The sequence below is a fragment of the Carassius carassius genome, chromosome 28 (genome assembly GCF_963082965.1).
Source record: "Carassius carassius chromosome 28, fCarCar2.1, whole genome shotgun sequence".
NCBI classification, from domain to species: domain Eukaryota; kingdom Metazoa; phylum Chordata; class Actinopteri; order Cypriniformes; family Cyprinidae; genus Carassius; species Carassius carassius.
The window spans coordinates 29,116,764-29,138,341 of NC_081782.1; the positions used below are offsets into that span (position 1 = coordinate 29,116,764).

General features: G+C 39.1%; 1 protein-coding gene across 5 annotated transcripts in view; it reads right to left on the minus strand.

Annotated features, from left to right (window-relative positions):
* Positions 1 to 21,578, minus strand: part of LOC132108285 (dedicator of cytokinesis protein 10-like) — a 131,767-nt gene that overhangs the window by 62,264 nt on the left and 47,925 nt on the right. The window contains exon 1 of one of the 5 annotated variants that reach the window (XM_059514971.1): positions 6,013 to 6,164. The exons of the other annotated variants lie outside the window; for them this stretch is intronic. Within the exon in view, the coding sequence (XP_059370954.1) occupies positions 6,013 to 6,093 (81 nt within the window). The 5' untranslated portion in view covers positions 6,094 to 6,164. Of the gene's footprint in view, positions 1 to 6,012; positions 6,165 to 21,578 lie in introns of those variants that run through there. 5 annotated transcript variants of the gene reach the window in all.

Below are 21,578 nucleotides of genomic sequence, written 5' to 3' on the forward strand. Positions count from 1 at the left end.
CGTGTCGTGGAGATGCTGTGTGTTTCTAAATATGGTGAGGGGCGTAACATTTCCGTCACATGCTTGAGGTATTCAGCCAATCACAATGCCCTAGATAGCTGGCCAATCAGAGCACACCGCACTTTTCAGAACGATGAGCTTTGTAAAAATCAATGTGTTTCAGAAGGCGGGGCATAGATGAGAAACAATAGTGTAAAATATGAGGAACCCTACACATAAAAGCTGGTGACAGTGTGTTTTTGAACCCTAAACCATGTAAACACATTGCATTCACCAAATACACCAAATAATGTGATTTTTTTGCATTGCACATGACCCCTTTAGATGTATCTTTGTATGCGCTTGCTTCATCATTGATGATGTAGAGTGTAAATCAAGGTTACCAGCAACACATTATTGGTCCCTTTGTTTTAGGCTATTACTGACAACAATGCAACCAATGACCAAAAGTAATGAAATAAATAAAAATACAGATTAAAGATAAATGGGAAGGGGAGGGTACTTCACAAAACTTCTGATGGTGAAGCTTTAAAGTGGAATTAAATCCACTTCAGAATAAAGCTACATGCATGGAAAACATCCTTCACATCAGTCAAATATGAACCTGAACCAACAATGTTTACAAGTGTAAAGATTCAGACTGAACGATGAAAGAACACGAGCGATGCTCTTCCCAGATTTCTCAACAAAAAAAAAACTGTAAACAGATAAACCCCTGTGCAAATAAACTGAACTGTAAGGTTGTGTTTGTTCTATAAAGGGAAATCACATTGTCCATTCAGAAAGTACCCAAGATGACACAGACTGATTCATGCTTTGTTTCAGATCCTCTTCTGCTGTGTCAGGTTGAACAGACACAGACATTTTCAGGTCATGTTTGATTGGGTTCAAGTCTGCTCTCTGACTGGGCCACACAAGGACACTCGCAGAGTCGACCCTAAACTACTCTTGGTTTGTCTCATCTGTATGGTCATTAGCTCTCTGGATCATGTTTTCATCAAGGATATGTCCTTCTACCCTGACCAGTTCCCCAGAAAACCACCGTCCTTTACCAGCACACAGTTGTGGTGCAGGTGATAAGCAGTGCTTCGGTTCCTCCGAAACAAAAATAATGGCTTTATTCAACAATTTCTTCTCTTCCGTGTCAGTATTCACCGCATGTTCACAACAATAACGTGACGCACAAAAAGCATTCTTGTAGTTACAGTAATGTGACATTTCAGTGTTTTCTTTAAAAACAAATCCCAAGGGTTTCACAATCATGATAATTGGAAATACAGAGTGTAGGAAAAAACTATATTTAAAGCAGTGGTTTTTAAGTCTGTTTCTGGAGCACCCAATACTGCACATTTTGCATGTCGCCTTAATCAAACACACATGATTCAACTCATCAAGACCTTAAACTGGTTTGTGAGACAAAGGAGACGTTCAAAATGTACCGTGACATTCAAATGAAGAGTTTTGGAAGGAAGTGTCTAATCTGATTTCACTTCTGGTCACTTGTAATCACTTCTTAACACCCACCTGCTTTGGTCAAGCTCAAAAACAGAAGCTGTTCAACCCTGTCCCCAACATTATCAAACAGTTTGTTTTCTTTTCTTTTTCTTTGTGGTTTAAAATATTTATATATATCTATAAGATCATCAGACTCAGAAGTGTAGCCATTTTAATCACAAACATAATGAAATGCAAAGATGATGATCAATGAGCCAGAATAACAAAAGACCCATCATATAACCAATGGGAGAAACTGTAAGGCTCAATACAGCAGATGGAAACTCCAATTATTAGATAAAACTACCTTTTCAACAGGTACCTTTTATTAAAAACTAAAAAAATAAAACATTTCTTTAATCAAAACATTAACATGCCACTTCTCTGAAATATGAGGGCTGGGCAATAAAGCAGTCAAATAGTTTCAGTCGGTCCTCTAAAGCAAGCTGTCACTCACATGAAATTACTGCAGCAATTACAACAAGGATCGAGAACAATCATCCAGACAATTCCTGATGGACCAGTCCCCCTTACGTTTTATGAGTTCATTTTTCAACCCAAACACTGAGTTGAGACTGTTGGGTGAGGAAGCTGGGTTGATTTAACCCAATTTGGGTTGATAATGGTTCATAATCAGTAACCCAGTGGTGCAGGATTGGGAATGTGGACGTGAAAGAGAGCATGCATGCCACCCAAGCTCAAACACAAACAGTTTTCTGTGAGACTATCTGGCAGGAATATGTGTGGCAGATAACTGAAAACTAATTGAAGCAGACAGAAAACTTTACGTCTGTCTCAGTTGAGGAGACTGGAACTGAAACAGACACTTACAGTTTACAGAAGCTCTGAGAGGCCTTGGGATATGGTTATTGTTCTTTATTTTTTTCTTTCTTACATTTTTGTGATCACAACTTAATTTTCACATAATATCAACTTAATAAAAGTTGTCTTCTCATTACAACAAATTAATTTTCTTTTGATGTCGATATGACGAAATGCCAAATACAGTGTTTGTGTTAAAGTGAGATGCATATAGTAGTAAATAATATACTACATGTCACTAACATAGCATATTGTACATGATAAATGAGAAGTAAACTCAGAGTGAGGAGATTACGCAGCGTGTTTATAGAGTCTGGGAAAAGTTATTTTTCAGTATATCGAAAGCACCTTGAAACTGTTCAAGAGATGGCAGTTCATTGCCAACAATATCCTGTGCTTTTATACAATGCACTGAAGGGCTTTTTTGTCACTTTTGGTACCGGACTTGACTGTCATGCAGATAAGATGCTCTTCATAGCACATCTGTGAAAGATGACCAACCACTTCTGAGAAAGGTCAGCTCTCCGTAGTCTTCTTTGGGGCTGCCCCCTAATAGTCAACTAATCGTTAGTCAACCAAAATGTTATTAGTCGCTTAGTCACAGAAATAATTTGGACAAATCCACTGGTGAAGTCACACAGTCGGTGATGGATAGATCATAAGATCACGATGTTAATGCAGCCTCCTTACTGTTTTTCCCTGACACATTCATAATCATTACTTCCAGTGTGCTGTGGAAAGCTTTATGCGTGTATTAGAGCACCTATTAAGCTATGCAGGCAATTAAAACGCTCATTATAATGATTTAAATGGATTATTAATAAACATGCGATTAGTCGACTAATGCTTCAAATGAACGACTACGAGTCGACCAGAAAGCAGAGGCACCAGGAGAGCTCATCTGTGAGGCTGACTCCCAGAAACATAAAGTTACTCCTCATGCATTTGAAATGAAATGATATTAGAGTAAATCACTTGTTTATGATTTTTATTTGTCATGCAGGCTATCTGACTAGGCCCTAAACAGACTTATGATTTCTCATGATCATTACTGCTTTATTTGGTCACAGTTTAATCCAATTCTTGCTACTAACAAACCATTCACTTTGGCCTCAATAAACTCATAATCTGCTGCTTATTAATAGTTAGTAAGGTAGTTGTTAACTTTAGGTATTGGGTAAGATTAGTGATGTAGAATGTGATCATGCAAAACATGTGCTTTATAGGTACAAACAGCCAATGTGTTAATAATGGGCACACTAACAAGCAACTAGTTAACAATTAGAATTGATGAAATGGCCATTCAGCATGATAAGTTTGAGAGAGATCCTCTCACAAGTGAGGAGAGGGAGTAGCATATCAATACACGCTCCTTTCCTTTGGACTGTGCCTAGCTCCTCGCACTTTTACGAAGTCAAAAGCTCTCTCCCCGCTGAGACAGATGAAAACAAACAAACAAACAAACAAATAATAGTTTTTTTAATAATGCAAATTTTTTTCATTAAGTAAAAACCCTTTTAAAACTATTTTTTTCCCAAATAAACCAGCATACACACATCAGACACTGACAGCAGCTTCCTAACGCGGTTAATATCAGTGCCTTCAGTTATAAATCAGCTTTAAACAGGAGAAATCAAAGTGACAACGCAGTCTGAAACATGTGCAATAACAGAAATTACAGAACTGTAATCTCAAGATGTCTATGATATTGTTTATTTGGAATTATATATAAAACCTACATTTTTAAACCTGTTGTGCGAGTCAAAAAAAATTGGCATATACATCTATAGTAAGAAGAGTAAAAAAAAAAATTTTTTATTTGTTTGATTATGCAGTTGATATAGCAAAAATTAAATTAAATTCAAGTTTATTTGTATAGTGCTTTTCACGATATAAATAGTTGCAAAGCAACTATACAGAAAATGAAGTTTCAACAATATATTTAATAGCAGCTTATCAGTGGTGACTGTCAGTTAAAGTACATATGGCCAGAGAAATCAATTATTATGATACAATCAAACATCTAGCAAAATTTGGTAGTTCTGTTTGTTGTTTCAGCATGCATCTCTTCTCAGGTGTTTTGGATCCAGACGGAAGCTTGTGTAAAAAAATCAGTAATTCCCTAATTAATAAAGGAACTAGTCGAAATATAATTGACATATAATTGACTGCATTATAAGAAAATGTTCATTTTAAATATATATATATATGTGAGCTTACAAAACAATATATATATACATATATATATATATATATATATATATATATATATATTTTTTTTTTTATTTTTTTTTTTTTTTTATTTTTTTTTTTATATATACCTAAAACCATATATCAGATCAGTAACTTCTCATTAATGAATGAATGTGCAAAAATGCATCTAAGTTGCATGCATCTAAATGTCTAAGTTTTGTATGGTACCGTGATTTAATATGTTATACATTTAAAACCTTTTTATAACTTAAATAAAAAAAAAGATTATTTGAAATTATTAATTTTACAAGAATTTAGGGCTGCAAGATTATGACAAAAAACATAATTGTGGATTATTCCCTTGAAATTGTAATTGCAATTATTAATTACAATTATCACAATTTACAGTGAACGATGTTTATACCATTGTTTGATGCAACTGCATGCCATATATTTACATGAAAATAAACAAGCTGAAAACACTGAAAAACCTTTAGTGCTTTTCTACAGTATAGTGTTAAGCCCCAAATGTCAGATATACATCGGATTGGCTTCTTCGTTAAATAAAAAAAAAGTATAAATATGAATAGTATTATAATGTTATACTAAAATAAAACAATGTAAAAACCCTTAAGATAACATGTAGAAAGAAAAAATCATATCTCAAGCGTGCAGAAGATCATAAATGGACTTTGAATGATTAATTGCCATGTTGAATGATTACGTAATTGTGGCATCCATTGTAATCGCGATTAGAAATTTGATTAATTGTGCAGCCCTACAACAACTAATTGTTTTTTTTCTTGTGATGCAAGATTTTTTTTCAACATTCATGAGAAATTGTATTTCAATATATCATTATATGAAATGATAATTACCAGTATTATCTCCACTGGAATCAACTACATTTAATTAAATTGACACTTTATTTTTACAGTATATTTAGATTGTGACACTTATATCAGAGTATCTAATAACGGATACATTAATTTAGCAAATTAGTCAGATTTGTGTGAACATGAATGTGGCTAGTGGTTGCTTGGGAACCATATCCACAAAAATAATCTCATAATCCCATCGTCAAGACAATATTATCCTCTGTACAGTCAGGCTTTGGAGAACAAGACACAATCCCTATTAGTAACACAACAGAGGAAAAACTCTCTCCATGACAAAAAAATATTATTGTCCATCAGCCAACGGCATGTATGTTAAAGAAACAATAAACACAAGGCTCATCTATAATTCACCAATTATACTCAAACACTGAATAAAAGAAGAACCAACAGCATTCACACGTTTTATAAAAGAAATAAAGGGAACTGCCAGAAGACAGAAATTTCTCAAAAGCAAACAGAAAATGAATGGCAGTGAAATCAACAAATCTAAACTGTACAAGAGCATCAGATGTTGAATTAAGTTAACTTCAAAATGCAACAGACTGTCGGGAGTGCAAACACAAATCAGAGATGAATATTACTATCAGAAAGATGAAATACATACACAGCTCACTCGATTGCAGTCCGCCCGCACCCGTCTGCTTTTTGTCTTCTTCCGAAAAGTGATTTTACTCTTAAAACTCATAATTATGCATGAGTTCGCATGTACGTGCTGATATGCAGAGGCCACAGAGAGCTGACTTTAGCGAGAGAAGCAGAACTTTCCTGAGAGCAAGTGAAACCTGTCAGACGGAGCACGTGGTCGGGGGGAAGGAGACCTGCAGTGACATGTGACTTCAGCAGCAGAGACAGATGGAGAGCAACAATGTGTGTCAAACACATACATCAAAAGTGCATGGAACACATCTGCATTTCTGGCTCACTTACACTGTCAGGGTTTATTTGAGTCCAAATGTGTTTTTATATTATCAGAGAGTAGATGGAAGTAGTTGTAATATTCTACACAATCAGTGTAATGACAGCTGCGTGTATCTTCAAATGTAGAGTAGAGAGAGAGACTGATGCTGTATGTTGGCTGGCCAACCGAGTGATGTAGGCATGGTGTATTTTTGTAAGCCAAAACCCAGAAACGAGCTGCATTTTACCACTACCACTTCCAGTTCCCTCGTCCTAAAGTCAATGGGGTTTTGGTTAAATGCCTGCAGTAAGGTCTGTGGTGAACTCAAGCTCAAGATATCTTCACAATTTGTTCTCTGTCATAAAATACATCAGTGATGCCCAATTGTGCTTTTAAAGCTTTTGTCTTGAAAAAGCAGTTAAATGAGACTTTTAAACATCATCCCATCGAACGGTTAACACATTTACTCCCTAGCAAGCTTTAAAGGCCTCATCTTGCTCTTAAAAACTAGTCTAACTCAAACTTTCAGTATAAATGTCTCTTAAAGACTGGAACACTTGCTTAATAGATTGGTTATAGTCTACATTTAGCTTTTTACTAGTGCTGGGCAACGATTCAATTTTTTTTTATCACAATCAATCACATTACTGTCTTAGCACAATTAATCGCATCGTTATGCACAAAACTAATAATGCATTCAAAAGTAGTGTATTGTGCACTTTTTTCATTTAAAAGTTTCTGATGCGGCAAAAGCGATAGATTTAAAGCAATATATTGTGAGAGGGACGTGTGTTACCGTGTCCCATATGTCTCAAAATAATACACTATAAAGTTAACTAAATGATGCACTCCACTGTGTTGAGCAGAGCGCTTCTCTGCTGTCTTCACGTAGAATTTTTCTATAGAACTTCCTTTTTCCGACTTATAAAGTCATGATTACGAGCTCGCTGCATTCTTTTCTGTTAAAAATAACAGTGGCTTGTGAATTCTGATGCTTAGCCTAAATAATTTGATCAGGAGCATCCGCTCCTGTGACACATGATTTGTCTGTGTGTGTATTCAGAGCCAGTGAGCAACAGACTTTCATAATAATAAAAAACTGCGTTAACACACGATGTCGGCATTAATCCTTTAATGCGTTAACGCAATAATAAAGCTTTAAATTACCCAGCCCTACTTTTTACTTCTGCTGATTCTATTTAGGTTTTTAATTTTTAGATTTATGCAATTTTGTTGGCCACAGAGCTTTTTTTCTGCAATTATCCAAAAACCAAAGGAAAAGTCCTATTGGGTTTTTGTCGAGGGGAACCACGGTGATGCTCACTTACGGGATGGCATACAAACTAAAGATGATTAACTGCGAAAGGATTTATCTCCAATGGTTTTGCCATGGCATGGCAATACATTTATGGTGAGAAAGGAAAATCATGAATTGTTACATTTTCAATACAATCTATAGGTGAGATGCAATATGGTACTACTTTAGTTGTGCTTGTAGAGACTAGAGACTTGACCTTCATGACTGACCAATCAGAATCAAGCATTTCATGGAGCCATGTAACAAAAATTATTAACACAAAAGCCATACTGTACATTGTGAGGCTCTGAACTTTTCAGCATTTTTTTTAGGTTTAATTAGGGGAAACATATCTGCAGCATAAGGCCTACATAAGAGTTCTGTTCGTCCTTACAACATTGCTTTCGTGTATGAACCGTGCTTACTGTAAGTCTTCTTTATTTTATGCAAAGATGATAGTTATGGTGTTAGCTGTGGCAGTGAAACAGCAGACTTCACTTCCTTATTTAAATGGTAAAACTGCTACTTTTTTATGTCAACCCATGTTCATTTAGACCATTAACACCACTCTCACATGCTTTTTCTTCAGCGAGCATGGCCTAAATACACACACAACTTTCACTGTCAGTCATTACTCGGTCTACTCTCTCTGTCTGCATGTAAGCTGTGTTAATTTTTTCCCCACTTTGAGACATATTTGGCACATTCATTTGGACTGTATCGGCTGTGCGCACTTACACATGCATAGCTTACTGATAGGATCAATCAAGCAGCCAGACAGACAGCACGATGGTTGGGTGTCCTACCTGCGGCTGAAGGTGGTCGATCATAGGGTATGTGCGGAAGTAGTGTGATTTGTGGGGCCAGGGGAGACCATATAATTATAGCTACAGGAAACGGGAAAAATGAAAATTTGGCATTAAACAATCCAAATTATCATGCTTTCCCTGCTATCAGACATTTTTCAGATTTTGGTAGCACTGAAATGAATTTTAGTACCCCCCCCCCCCCTTTTTTATTTTATCTTCAAATAACAAGTAGAGAGGGGTGCAGCGGATCACAAAACCCACGACTCAGATCATATTACATTATTATTATATATTTTGAGTAACAGATGGGGTCATTTTCCAGATGAGGCAACCACTGCATTTTAATAATGATCCAAACAAAGATGCTACATACATGCTATTTAGATTGCAATTAGACTGTATAATTTTGACATTTGAAGCAAAAACAGAATGGTTTGATTTAAGCTTTGTGAATGAGATGCAAATGTCACTCTCTGACAGCAGGTGGCGCTTATGGAACAGCAGGTATTTATAGGCTGCTGGCCCTTTAAAGGGGTGCTATTATGCATTTTCAACTTTAGTTAGTCTGTAATGTTGCTGTTTGATCATAAAAAAAGGTCTGCAGTTACAAAGCTCAAAGTCCAATTCAAAAGGAGATATTTTATTTATCAGAAATCACTTTTCAAAAACTACAACAATTTGTGACATCACAAATACCAACAAATGGGACGAGACCTGGTTGAGCTGCATACAGAAGGCAATTAGTGTTATCACTATGTTGAAGACACGCTAGCTTTCCCAATGCAAAGAAACTATGAGTGGTTACAATTGGGTTTAAATCGCGCTCAAATAGATTTTTATTTTGACACAATATTTACACTGTAGCTCGCAGGTGGCTATGGTAAGGGGCATGCTGCCAATCACAACACACACTGGCCCGGCTAACCAATCACAGCACATTTCGTATTTCAGAAGGCGGGCCTTCATTTGATACAGGAACTATTCGAGTCATACATGCCAGACTGGGGAGAGAGGTGTTGTAATAATGTAAAATATGTGAAAAATAATGTGGTTTTCGAACAACCTAGTATGAGAGTAGGGGTGGCCGATATCTCGATATTTAAAATATAAGATATTTTTTTAAACACGATATGGATTTTGACATATTGTATATATCGATATATTGTTTATATTTAATTCTGATTCCGCCACTTTGCTTGTTTGCATTCTCTGTGCTGGGCTCGCCCCCGCTCGCTCGACCCCCGTCTCCTTGCTTTTGTCCCCCCTCCCCTCACCTGTAGAGAACTAGTCTAAAAAAAAGTAAAAAAAAAAAAAGGACAACTGGCTCCATTATATGGAGATACTTCGGTTTTAGGGCGTCGGGCGAACAGCAGGCAGATGTCAACTGTAGGGCCCAATGATTTCCGCGATGCAGAAAACGCGGAGGGAATCGCAGAATCCAGTCATAAAAACGGAATTTACAGTACAATGGCACGGAATTTGTCAAATTTTGAATGAATTAATCAAAAGTAGGTCATGCACTTACATCAAATCGCGATATGGACTAATATCTGCAAATATAACCCAGAAAAGTCTATTTAAATATGAATCCTGCATGTTCCACGTGTCTGTGTTAATGAATGGCGGAGAAGTGCGTCTTCATTCATTAAACACACGGACGCGTGCGTGACGCTCGCGTTCATTTCAGCATCTTTGCTCTCAATAAATGAGGACGTAAACACATGAAGAACATCTCCAGAACTGCACTGAGAGTCACTTCATGAGCATCTGACCGTTTGATTTGAGTAAAACTAGCGTCATATCACATCATAGACTGTAGTATCACATACACAGAACTGTAAAGGTAAACCCGTCAAAATAAAAGTATTTGCCAGAAATCTATTACTATTGTTCAGCAGAATGTACATAGCCCACTACTACTACTATTAAAATGAAATGAACATAATTTTTTAAGGAATAATCACACATGGGCTGTTTTCTTTTCTCCTCTCGCTCCAGTTTTTCACAAGTTCATCAAACAACCGCAGTAAGAATTTTCATCAAGCACGGTGAGTAATGGCTTCTCCTGTCATTGTTACTTGCACCTCTTGCCACATGTACAGTTTATCTATCTCTGTCGCTGATGAGGGATTCACATGTGATAAATGCAGGGAAATAGTTAGGCTGACAGAGAAGATTTCAGAATTAGAGACACACATCCAAACTTTAATTGAGGACAGTAAGAATGTTAGGGCTCTAGATACGGCTTTGGATGCGTCTAGCTCAGGGATTCCTGTACATTGTTCGGTTCCGGAAAGAGAGCCCCTGCAGCAGGGCAACTGGGTGACGGTGAGGCAGCGTAGTCATGGGTCAAAACACCGCTCCTCTGTTCCGATCAAAACATTAAACAGGTTCTCCCCACTCAGTGATGCACCCACTGAGAAACCTGATGAAAGTGCTCTAGTTATTGGTGATTCTATTGTACGGAACGTGAATATAGAGACACCAGCCACCATAGTCAAATGTTTACCGGGAGCCAGAGCGCCTGACATCTTGGCAAATTTAAAAGTGCTGGCTAATGCTAAACGTAGATACAGTAAGATTGTTATTCATGCTGGCGCTAATGATGTTCGACTTCGCCAGTCGGAGATCACTAAAAATAACATTAAAGAGGTGTGTGAACTTGCAAGCACGATGTCAGACACTGTAATATGCTCTGGTCCCCTCCCTGCTTACCGTGGTGATGAGATGCATAGCAGATTGTCATCACTCAATGGCTGGATGTCTAAGTGGTGCCCACAGAATAACATAGGTTTCATAGACAATTGGACGAGCTTTTGGGGCAGACCTGACCTGTTTAAAAGAGATGGTCTTCATCCTTCCTGGGGTGGCGCCACTCTTCACTCTAGAAATATGGCAAATAGTCTTAGAGTTTATACTTGACTAACTGGGGCCCAGGTCAGGAAGCAGACAGACTGGCTAAACAGATCGTCTGCTTGCTGCCTCCCGTCACAGAGGTCAGTTAATTCTCAGCACATAGAGACTCTTTCACCTAGATATCACACTATAGAAACTGTCTCTGTTCCCCGAACTAGAAAAAAACAAAAAACGTCAAGTATAACTTCAAGTATAACTCGTTTGAAGTAATGGTGCTTCATATAACATTATCCAGAGAAACAAATGTTAATGATAAATCCCCTATTATGTTTGTACTGGCTACTGTATACAGGCCACCAGGGCACCATACAGACTTTATTAAAGAGTTTGGTGATTTTACATCCGAGTTAGTTCTGGCTGCAGATAAAGTCTTAATAGTTGGTGATTTTAATATCCATGTTGATAATGAAAAAGATGCATTGGGATCTGCATTTATCGACATTCTGAACTCTATTGGTGTTAGACAACACGTTTCAGGACCTACTCATTGTCGAAATCGTACTCTAGATTTAATACTGTCACATGGAATTGATGTTGATGGTGTTGAAATTATTCAGCCAAGCGATGATATCTCAGATCATTATTTAGTTCTGTGCAAACTTCATATAGCCAAAATTGTAAATTCTACTTCTTGTTACAAGTATGGAAGAAGTTGAACCATCACTTCTAACACAAAAGACTGCTTTTTAAGTTATCTTCCTGATGTAACCAAATTCCTTAGCATATCCAAAACCTCAGAACAACTTGATGATGTAACAGAAACTATGGACTCTCTCTTTTCTAGCACTTTAAATAAAGTTGCTCCTTTACGCTTAAGGAAGGTTAAGGAAAACAGTTTGACACCATGGTATAATGAGCATACTCGCACCCTAAAGAGAGCAGCCCGAAAAATGGAGCGCAGCTGGAGGAAAACAAAACTAGAGGTATTTCGTATTGCTTGGCGGGAAAGTAACATATCCTACAGAAAAGCATTAAAAACTGCTAGATCCGATTACTTTTCTTCTCTTTTAGAAGAAAACAAACATAACCCCAGGTATTTATTCAATACAGTGGCTAAATTAACGAAAAATAAAGCCTCAACAAGTGTTGACATTTCCCAACACCACAGCAGTAATGACTTTATGAACTACTAAACTATTCTCTACTAAAGGAGAGGAAGAATTGTATAAACTTGTTAAATCATCTAAACCAACAACATGTATGTTAGACCCTATACATCTAAGCTCCTAAAAGAGGTGCTTCCAAAAGTCATAGATCCTCTTCTGACTATTATTAATTCCTCATTGTCATTAGGATATGTCCCCAAAACCTTCAAACTGGCTGTTATTAAGCCTCTCATCAAAAAACCACAACTTGACCCCAAAGAACTAGTTAATTATAGACCAATCTCGAATCTCCCTTTTCTGTCCAAGATACTAGAAAAGGTGGTATCCTCACAATTATATTCCTTCTTAGAGAAAAATGGTATATGTGAGGATTTCCATTCAGGATTAGACCTTATCATAGTACTGAGACTGCTCTCCTTAGAGTTACAAATGATCTGCTCTTATCATCTGATCATGGGTGTATCTCTCTGTTAGTTTTATTGGATCTTAGTGCTGCGTTTGACACAATTGACCACAACATTCTTTTGCATAGACTTGAACACTTTGTTGGCATAAGTGGAAGTGCATTAGCATGGTTTAAATTGTACTTATATGACCGCCATCAGTTCGTAGCAGTGAATGAAGATGTATCCTATCGATCACAAGTGCAGTATGGAGTACCTCAAGGCTCAGTACTAGGGCCGCTACTCTTCACGCTTTATATGTTACCCTTGGGAGATATCATCAGGAAACATGGTGTTAGCTTTCACTGTTATGCTGATGATACTCAGCTCTATATTTCTTCGCAGCCCGGTGAAACACACCAATTTGAAAAACTAATGGATTGCATAGTCGATATAAAAAACTGGATGACGAGTAATTTCTTACTGCTAAATTCTGAAAAAACAGAGGTGTTAATTATAGGACCTAAAAACTCAGCTTGTAATAACTAGAACACTGTCTAAGACTTGATGGTTGCTCTGTCAATTCTTCGTCATCAGTTAGGAACCTAGGTGTGCTATTTAATCGCAATCTTTCCTTAGAAAGCCACGTTTCTAGCATTTGTAAAACTGCATTTTTCCATCTCAAAAATATATCTAAATTACGGCCTATGCTCTCAATGTCAAATGCAGAAATGTTAATCCATGCATTTATGACCTCAAGGTTAGATTATTGTAATGCTTTATTGGGTGGTTGTTCTGCACGCTTAGTAAACAAACTACAGCTAGTCCAAAATGCAGCAGCAAGAGTTCTTACTAGAACCAGGAAGTATGACCATATTAGCCCGGTCCTGTCAACACTGCACTGGCTCCCTATCAAGCATCGTATAGATTTTAAAATATTGCTTATTACTTATAAAGCCCTAAATGGTTTAGCACCTCAGTATTTGAATGAGCTCCTTTTACATTATAATCCTCTACGTCCGCTACGTTCTCAAAACTCAGGCAATTTGATAATACCTAGATTATCAAAATCAACTGCGGGCGGCAGATCCTTTTCATATTTGGTGCCTAAACTCTGGAATAACCTACCTAACATTGTTCGGGAGGCAGACACATTCTTGCAGTTTAAATCTAGATTAAAGACCCATCTCTTTAACCTGGCATACACATAACATACTAATATGCTTTTATTATCCAAATCCGTTAAAGGATTTTTAGGCTGCATTAATTAGGTAAACCGGAACCGGAAACACTTCCCATAACACCCTATGTACTTGCTACATCATTAGAATAATGGCATCTACGCTAATATTTGTCTGTTTCTCTCTTGTTCCGAGGTCACCGTGGCCACCAGATCCAGTCTGTGTCCAGATCAGAGGGTCACTGCAGTCACCCGGATCCAGTACGTATCCAGACCAGATGGTGGATCAGCACCTAGAAAGGACCTCTACATCCCTGAAAGACAGCGGAGACCAGGACAACTAGAGCCCCAGAAACAGATCCCCTGTAAAGACCTTGTCTCAGAGGAGCACCAGGACAAGACCACAGGAAACAGATGATTCTTCTGCACAATCTGACTTTGCTGCAGCCTGGAATTGAACTACTGGTTTCGTCTGGTCAGAGGAGAACTGGCCCCCCAACTGAGCCTGGTTTCTCCCAAGGTTTTTTTCTCCATTCTGTCACCGATGGAGTTTCGGTTCTATAGCGGCATCCTATAGCCGCTGAGAGGCTAAGCAGCAGGACAACATCAATGACTCGTTCTCATCCGTTTAAAATCTACATACTTTTATTGCCCTGATGTAATATTGTCCATATGCAGATAGAGATTTATTGATACGGTTGAAATACGGTCAACTGAAAGTGAGCGTTCCTGGCTACGCACCCCCTCTCTACACGGTCTAGTCAAAAACAGGAAACACTAGCAGGTAAATACACACCTACCACCATGTGACCAACTACCCGGAAACACCAACTCCAAACACAAAATAAAAGACAAACATTTTCTGCACTTACATACCAGCCCCTGATTATTACACAATAAACCTGTAATAATCACCAACACAATCAAAATACAGACAAGATAAACATGTACATTACAACATTAAATCCCCCTTTTTTTTTCTTTTTTTTTCTTTATGTAAAAGAATGTCCAGAAAACTCAAATGTTCATTTAGTTCATTAGTTCATCCTTGTAGCTGAGTACAGTTAATGTCCAAGTCCAGTCTGTCAGTAAAGTCAGTCGTCAGTAATGCGATCAAGTCTAAGTCAAAAGTCAAGTCAAAAGGGTCAGTTGAGAGCTCTCAAATGTCACTGTCGTAGTTAGTCTTTAGATTCCTCAGCTTCAAGAAGACGACAAATTTTTGTAATTGGCCTGGTCAAGCATGTACTCATGGTCTTAATTTTAACTTGCCGTGTGAATCCCTTTTTGTCCTCTATTGTGTGAACAATCTTGCCCATGATCCAGGAACTTCTAGGTGCATTATCGTCCACTACCAGTACAACCTCTCCCAACTGATGGTTGTGAGTCTTTACCATCCACTTTTGCCGCTCCTGTAGTAGAGGTAGATATTCACCAATCCATCTTTTCCAAAATAGGTTAGCCAAATATTGAATTTGGCGCCACCGTCGACGGGCATACACATCGTCCTTCTCGAACAATCCAGGTGGTAATGCAAGCTTTGTCTTTAGAAGGAGAAGATGATTAGGTGTTAACGGTTCCAAGTCGTTGGGATCCGATGATGATCTGGTGATGGGTCGATTGTTAAGGATGGATTCTACCTCACATAAGAAGGTATGAAGACCTTCTTCATCCAAACTTTGCCCTCGAAGAATGGAATTCAGTATTTTCTTTATTGATCTGATGAGTCGTTCCCAAATCCCTCCATGGTGTGAGCCGGTAGGAGGATTGAAAATCCATTTTAGATTCTTTTGAAGAAGAACATTGTTGATCTGACTCTGGTTCCAGTTTTGAATTGCCTCTTGTAGCTCACGCTCAGCCCCGACAAAATTCGTTCCATTATCTGAACGCATTTCAGTCACTTGTCCTCGTCGAGAAATAAAACGTCTTAGTGCGTGAATGAATGAGTCGGTGTCCAATGATGAGATCATTTCAATGTGAACTGCTCTAATGGCCAAGCAGGTGAAGATGACTCCGTAGCGCTTCAGGGTGGTTCTTCCTCGCTTTACCTCATAAGGGCCAAAACAATCCACTCCAACATGAGTAAAGGGTGGTTTGTCTGGTGACACTCGATCTTGAGGCAAATCAGCCATCTGTTGATGACCTGCAATTCCATTGAACCTTCTGCACACTACACATTTTGATATAACTCTTCTTATAGCTACACTCGCTCCAGGGATCCAATATCGCTGTTGAAGGCTAGCCAACATGAAGTTCCGTCCACTATGTCCCACTTCTTCATGAATTTGTCGCAGAATCAAGGTAGCGATGTGCAAGTCTTTAGCCAATATGATTGGGTGTTTAAAATCTTCAGGAACCAATGCTTTATCAAGACGTCCACCGACCCTGATGATATCAGACTGCAGGATTGGATTAAGACGATAGAGAGGACTATTTCGCTTGACTACTCCATCCTTTCGTAGACTTGTCAGTTCCTCAGGAAATCTATTCCCTTGAGAAAGTCGGATGATTTCCATTTCAGCCTTCTCCAATTCTCCCAAGGAAAGCAAGTCCTTACACACAGTAGACTTGAATTTCTGAATTTCCTCATTAATAGTCATCCCTTGTTGATGTGGATTTGTGCCAGAGAAAGCAAGAGCAGTCTGCAGTCGTTTCCTTTCCTCGCTAAGGTCCATCAAGATTCCTTTCAGACGAAGGATCCATGCTATAGCTTTCTTTAGTCGAATCCAAGAGGAAAAGTAATTAAGGAGACATGATATGGAGTCAGACTCTTTGGCTTCCACCATATTTACCAGAGCATTTCTTTTGATCTCAGGATCATGAGACAATATCACACACCTATTGGTGGGATCCATTGGCCACTCCTCTTGTGGTCGAACAAGAAATGTGGGACCAGAAATCCACATCTCGTTCTTCAAGAATGAATCCACTTTTGCTCCTCTAGAGGCCAGATCTGCTGGATTGCTTGAGGAATTCACGTACCTCCACTGTGCTACGTCAGAAGCCTTCAGAATTTCAGACACTCTATTAGCCACAAAGCACTTAAATCTTGAGGTCTTATTTCGAAGGTATTTGAGTACTGAAGTGCTATCAGTCCAAAACACAGAATCCGTAAAGGGCATCTTGAGTTCTTTCCTCCAAATCTTGTCCATACGATTAGCAAGAGTGGCAGCCGTAAGTTCCAGGCGAGGGATCGTAATGGGTCTTAATGGTGTAACTCTTGCCTTGCTTACCAGAAGAGTAGAATGTGCCAGTTGTTGGTCATTATGAAGCAGCAGATAGGATACCACCCCATATCCTTGCTCACTTGCATCTGAAAAATGATGCATTTGAGCAGATGTTACTTCTCCAAACCCATCAGGTTTTAAACATCTCCTGACCTCAAAACTCTCCAAGCGATGCAGATCATCCAGCCAGTTCATCCAACGTTGAACATACACTGGAGGAATAACGTTGTCCCATCCTATTCCCTCTCTGCACAGATCTTGCAATATCCTCCTGGCAGACAGAATCACAGGTGACAAGAACCCCAGAGGGTCATAGATGGAGCTAACCACTGAGAGAATTCCTCTCCTGGTAAGAGGTCTATCCTTCACTACCACTTTGAAATGAAAGGCATCTGATTCCGCACACCATTGCACTCCTAATGCTCTTTCAAGAGGCAAAGTATCATGATCCAAGTCCAAATCCTTTACCTTCTTCTCTCTGTCCTTTTCAGGTATCGCGCCCAATACAGCACGGCGGTTACTCATCCACTTTGTTAAATGAAATCCTCCTCTGGCACACATTCTAGTGAGATCCTTGAACAGCTGCACAGCGTCTGTTTCGGAAGGTACAGAAACAAGGCAGTCATCCACATAGAAATTATTGAAAACAACATCCAGTGTCTTGGAGTCAAATAGATCCTTTTGATCCATTGCACATTTCCTCAATGCAAAACTCGAGCAACTTGGTGATGATGTAGCTCCGAATAAATGAACCACCATTCTGTATTCCTCCAGACTGTTGTCTATGTTACCTCCTGGCCACCACAGGAATCTCAAGAAATCACAGTCTTTTGGGTGAACTCTGATTTGATGGAACATAGATTCGATGTCAGCCATCAGGGCAACAGGTTCCAATCTAAATCGTACGAGCACACTCACCAAAGAGCTGGTTAAGTCTGGACCTTGCAGAAGTTTGCTGTTCAGTGATGCACCCTGATAAGAAGCTCCACAATCAAACACAACCCTAATCTTGTGTTTTTTGAGATGATATACACCGTGATGGGGTATATACCACAGGCGTCCATCACACCTCTCCAGCTCAGCCACGGGTACCCTTTCTGCATAACCCTTATGGATGACGTCCTCCATAAAGGTGGTGTAATCTGCATGAAAGGAAGGATTCACTTTAAACCTTCTTTGAAGAGTTAAAGCACGCTGTTCTACAATTCTCCTGTTCATAGGCATGACCACTTCAGTATTTCTGAATGGTAGACTGATGTAATAATGACCATTGCTCAGTCTTGCTGAATGGGACACAAAATCCATAAACTGCTGATCTTCCTTGGACATTCCTGTCAGTTCTTCATGAACAGTCTCTGGAAAATCAGCCTTAAATTGCTGCTTCCACAACTCCTCCAACTTTATTACTGCAATCCTATTCACAGTAACAGGAAGTTGTTCAGCAGGATCATCTCCATTCATACCCACTCCTTTAAGTGGTCCATTAACAGTCCATCCAAGCATGGTCCTTATAGCATAAGGGCCACTATCCTGACTGCGTACGATCTCCCAAGGCTCCAATGCTTCTGGAACATTAGCTCCAATCAGAAGCTCAATACCAGCATTAATCTTAGGTAAGCAGACATGACTCAAATAAGGCCAACATTCGAGATCTTTCTGTGAAGCAATGTTAGCTGTGGTCACAGGCATGGTCTTTTGGGTGTACAATTCAGGCAATGCACAGTAATCTTCTTGATTCAACCCAGAAACCTCCAGGTCTTTCAGAACATAGCTACCAACTGATTTATCTTGACTCATGGTTCTGAGAAGAATATTAACTCTCTTTCCAGAGAGGTTGAGCTTGTTCATCAAACTTTCCGTACAGAAAGAAGCAGAACTTCCAGAATCAAGAAAGGCATACGTCTCCACCACGCTGTTTCCCTTTTTTGATTTGACACAGACTGGAACGATAGATAATGCACAAGTGTCTTTACCAGCCCCAGTAAAACCATTGGTTTTGAGAGAGACCATGGCACTGCCAACTGCCGGCTTGAATTCGGTTCTCTTCTTATCTGACGTGTCTTCCTTCTCATGAGAATAAATGTGAAGAAGACTTGGGTGTTTCATACTACATATATTACAGATGATTCTCCTTTTACAGTCTCTGCTAATGTGTCCTGTATGCAAGCAGCCAAAGCAAATTCCTCTCGTCATCAAGAAGTTCATCTTTTCTCGGTGACCTTTTCTGGTAAGCTTATTACAAACATCCAGTATGTGTTCACCACCACAGAAGAGGCAGATTTGGTTAGCTGTTATCTTACTGTGTTCTTTTATTTCAGGCATAGTAGTGATAGTGGTAGCAAAACTGCTCCTGGCCTTTGGTGGAATTATTCTGGTGTTCGTCTTCCTACCCCCAGCAGGTACTGCATCCTGAATATTACCAAATACAGGATCAGAGAGAATTTTTGCTTGTCTCTCTATAAAGTCTACAATATCAGGAAAGATGGACTGACGGTGGCATCGCTCCTTTAACTCATATGCAACGACTCTCCATTTGTCTTTGAGTTTGTAAGGAAGCTTTGAGAGTATAACTTGCATGTTAGTGGTAAGATTCAGCTCATTCATATAATGAACATCTTGCATAGCGTTACAGCAACTCCTTAGGAAAAGACCATACTCTTGTAGGGCGTTAGCATCTTCAGATTTTATAGCTTTCCATGAAAAGGCCTTTTCCATATATGATGAAGCTATTTTCACCTCATTGCCAAAGTTCTACTTAAGCAAAGCCTTAGCCTGTAGATAACCTTGTGAAGGGTTCATGTGCTGGCAACTTCTAACAAGTGCTTTCGGCTGTCCTCGTGTATATTGCTCAGGAAGTGCAGACAATCCCCTGGGTTGTCTGCTTTCTTTTCCACCACCTCCTCAAATGAGCGCATGAACTCATGAAAGCGCAATGGATCTCCATCAAAGTAAGGAATTTCTCTGGGTGGAAGTGAAGACAAATTATGCTGTTTAACCAATAAAGTAGCTATTTCGTTTTGCTTACCAATGAGCTGAAGCATGCTTGTGTGGCTTTTATCATTTTGAAAACTTGATCCATGAGCATATCCAGTATTCTGGTTATCAGAAGATGACATGTTGGGCAATGTAGAATGTGAAGGTTTCAATTTAGATCTTGTTGAAGGTTGTTGTTGTACTGACTGTGATAGAGAATAATTTGAAATCCTTTGTGTGTTATCAACATGTGAGGTACAAGATGCAGGCAGGGACTCTGATGCTGCTGGCACCCTAACTGAAGGGACAAATGGTTCCATATCAGAATAAAGAGGCTTGGACACATTTCTAACAGATGTATGAGATTCCGAATGCACATCTTGATACACCTTTACTCTGGCCATTGACTCTGCTAATTTGGTTTCCAGCGCCAGTTTTTCTCTCCTTCTCCTCAACTGCTCCTCTTGTTCCTCTAATTCATGTTTCTTTCGCAGCATTTGTTGAGAGGCCAATAAAGCAGCCAGTTCTGCCTTAGCCTTAAGACGAGTGGAAGAAATGGAAGATCGGCTTGATCGAGATCCATGAGATGTTGCTTTAGTAGATCTTTTACTGCTTATATTCGAAACACTGTCCATTGGTTGAATTTCATCCCCAGAATCCCTTCCAGCCTGTATGTGCGCATTAGAGAGCTGCATGTTATGTGTTGTCGACACAACTTCAACAGAAGGTGAAATATCAGATACATGAATCCCTTGAGATGGTGCCTCTACTTCCACAATACTAGGTTCATGAGTATCAGAAAGAGCAATGCCGGGATTTGATTTCCCAGTTTCAGTCATCCATTGTTCAACCTCTTCTACAAAGTCGTTATAGTGTTTGGAAATTGAGTCAAACCAGGCATTTTGTTTAGTTTGTTCTTCAGAAGGTAATAGAAGCAGTACACTTTTATGTAACACAGATGCATCATCCATCAGCAATTGTATCGTTTTCAGCATTGAACACACTTGAGACGCATTGTCATCACATTTCATCAAGTCCTTCATGGACACAATCACATTCTTCACTTTATTCACTTTACTCTTGCGATCCTTTTGCAAGGCTTCAATTTTAGCCAGCAGGGCTTTTGCCGTGGGCTTATGCTCTCGTTTGCCGCTATCAGCAGCGTGCTCCATATCCTCAGAGTTCATTCTCCAAGGCAACAAACAACTTGAACTCAGTTCCAAACGGCGCTGTATTCAGCGCGCACTGAGCAAAACAATGAATGAATGAACGTAGAGGCAGCACATAAGAGCCCATCAATATGCAAGAGCAACACCAACCGCGTTCAATACAATGCCAATCCAACTTAACGGCTATATCAGCGTCTTTCACAACTTAAGCGAGT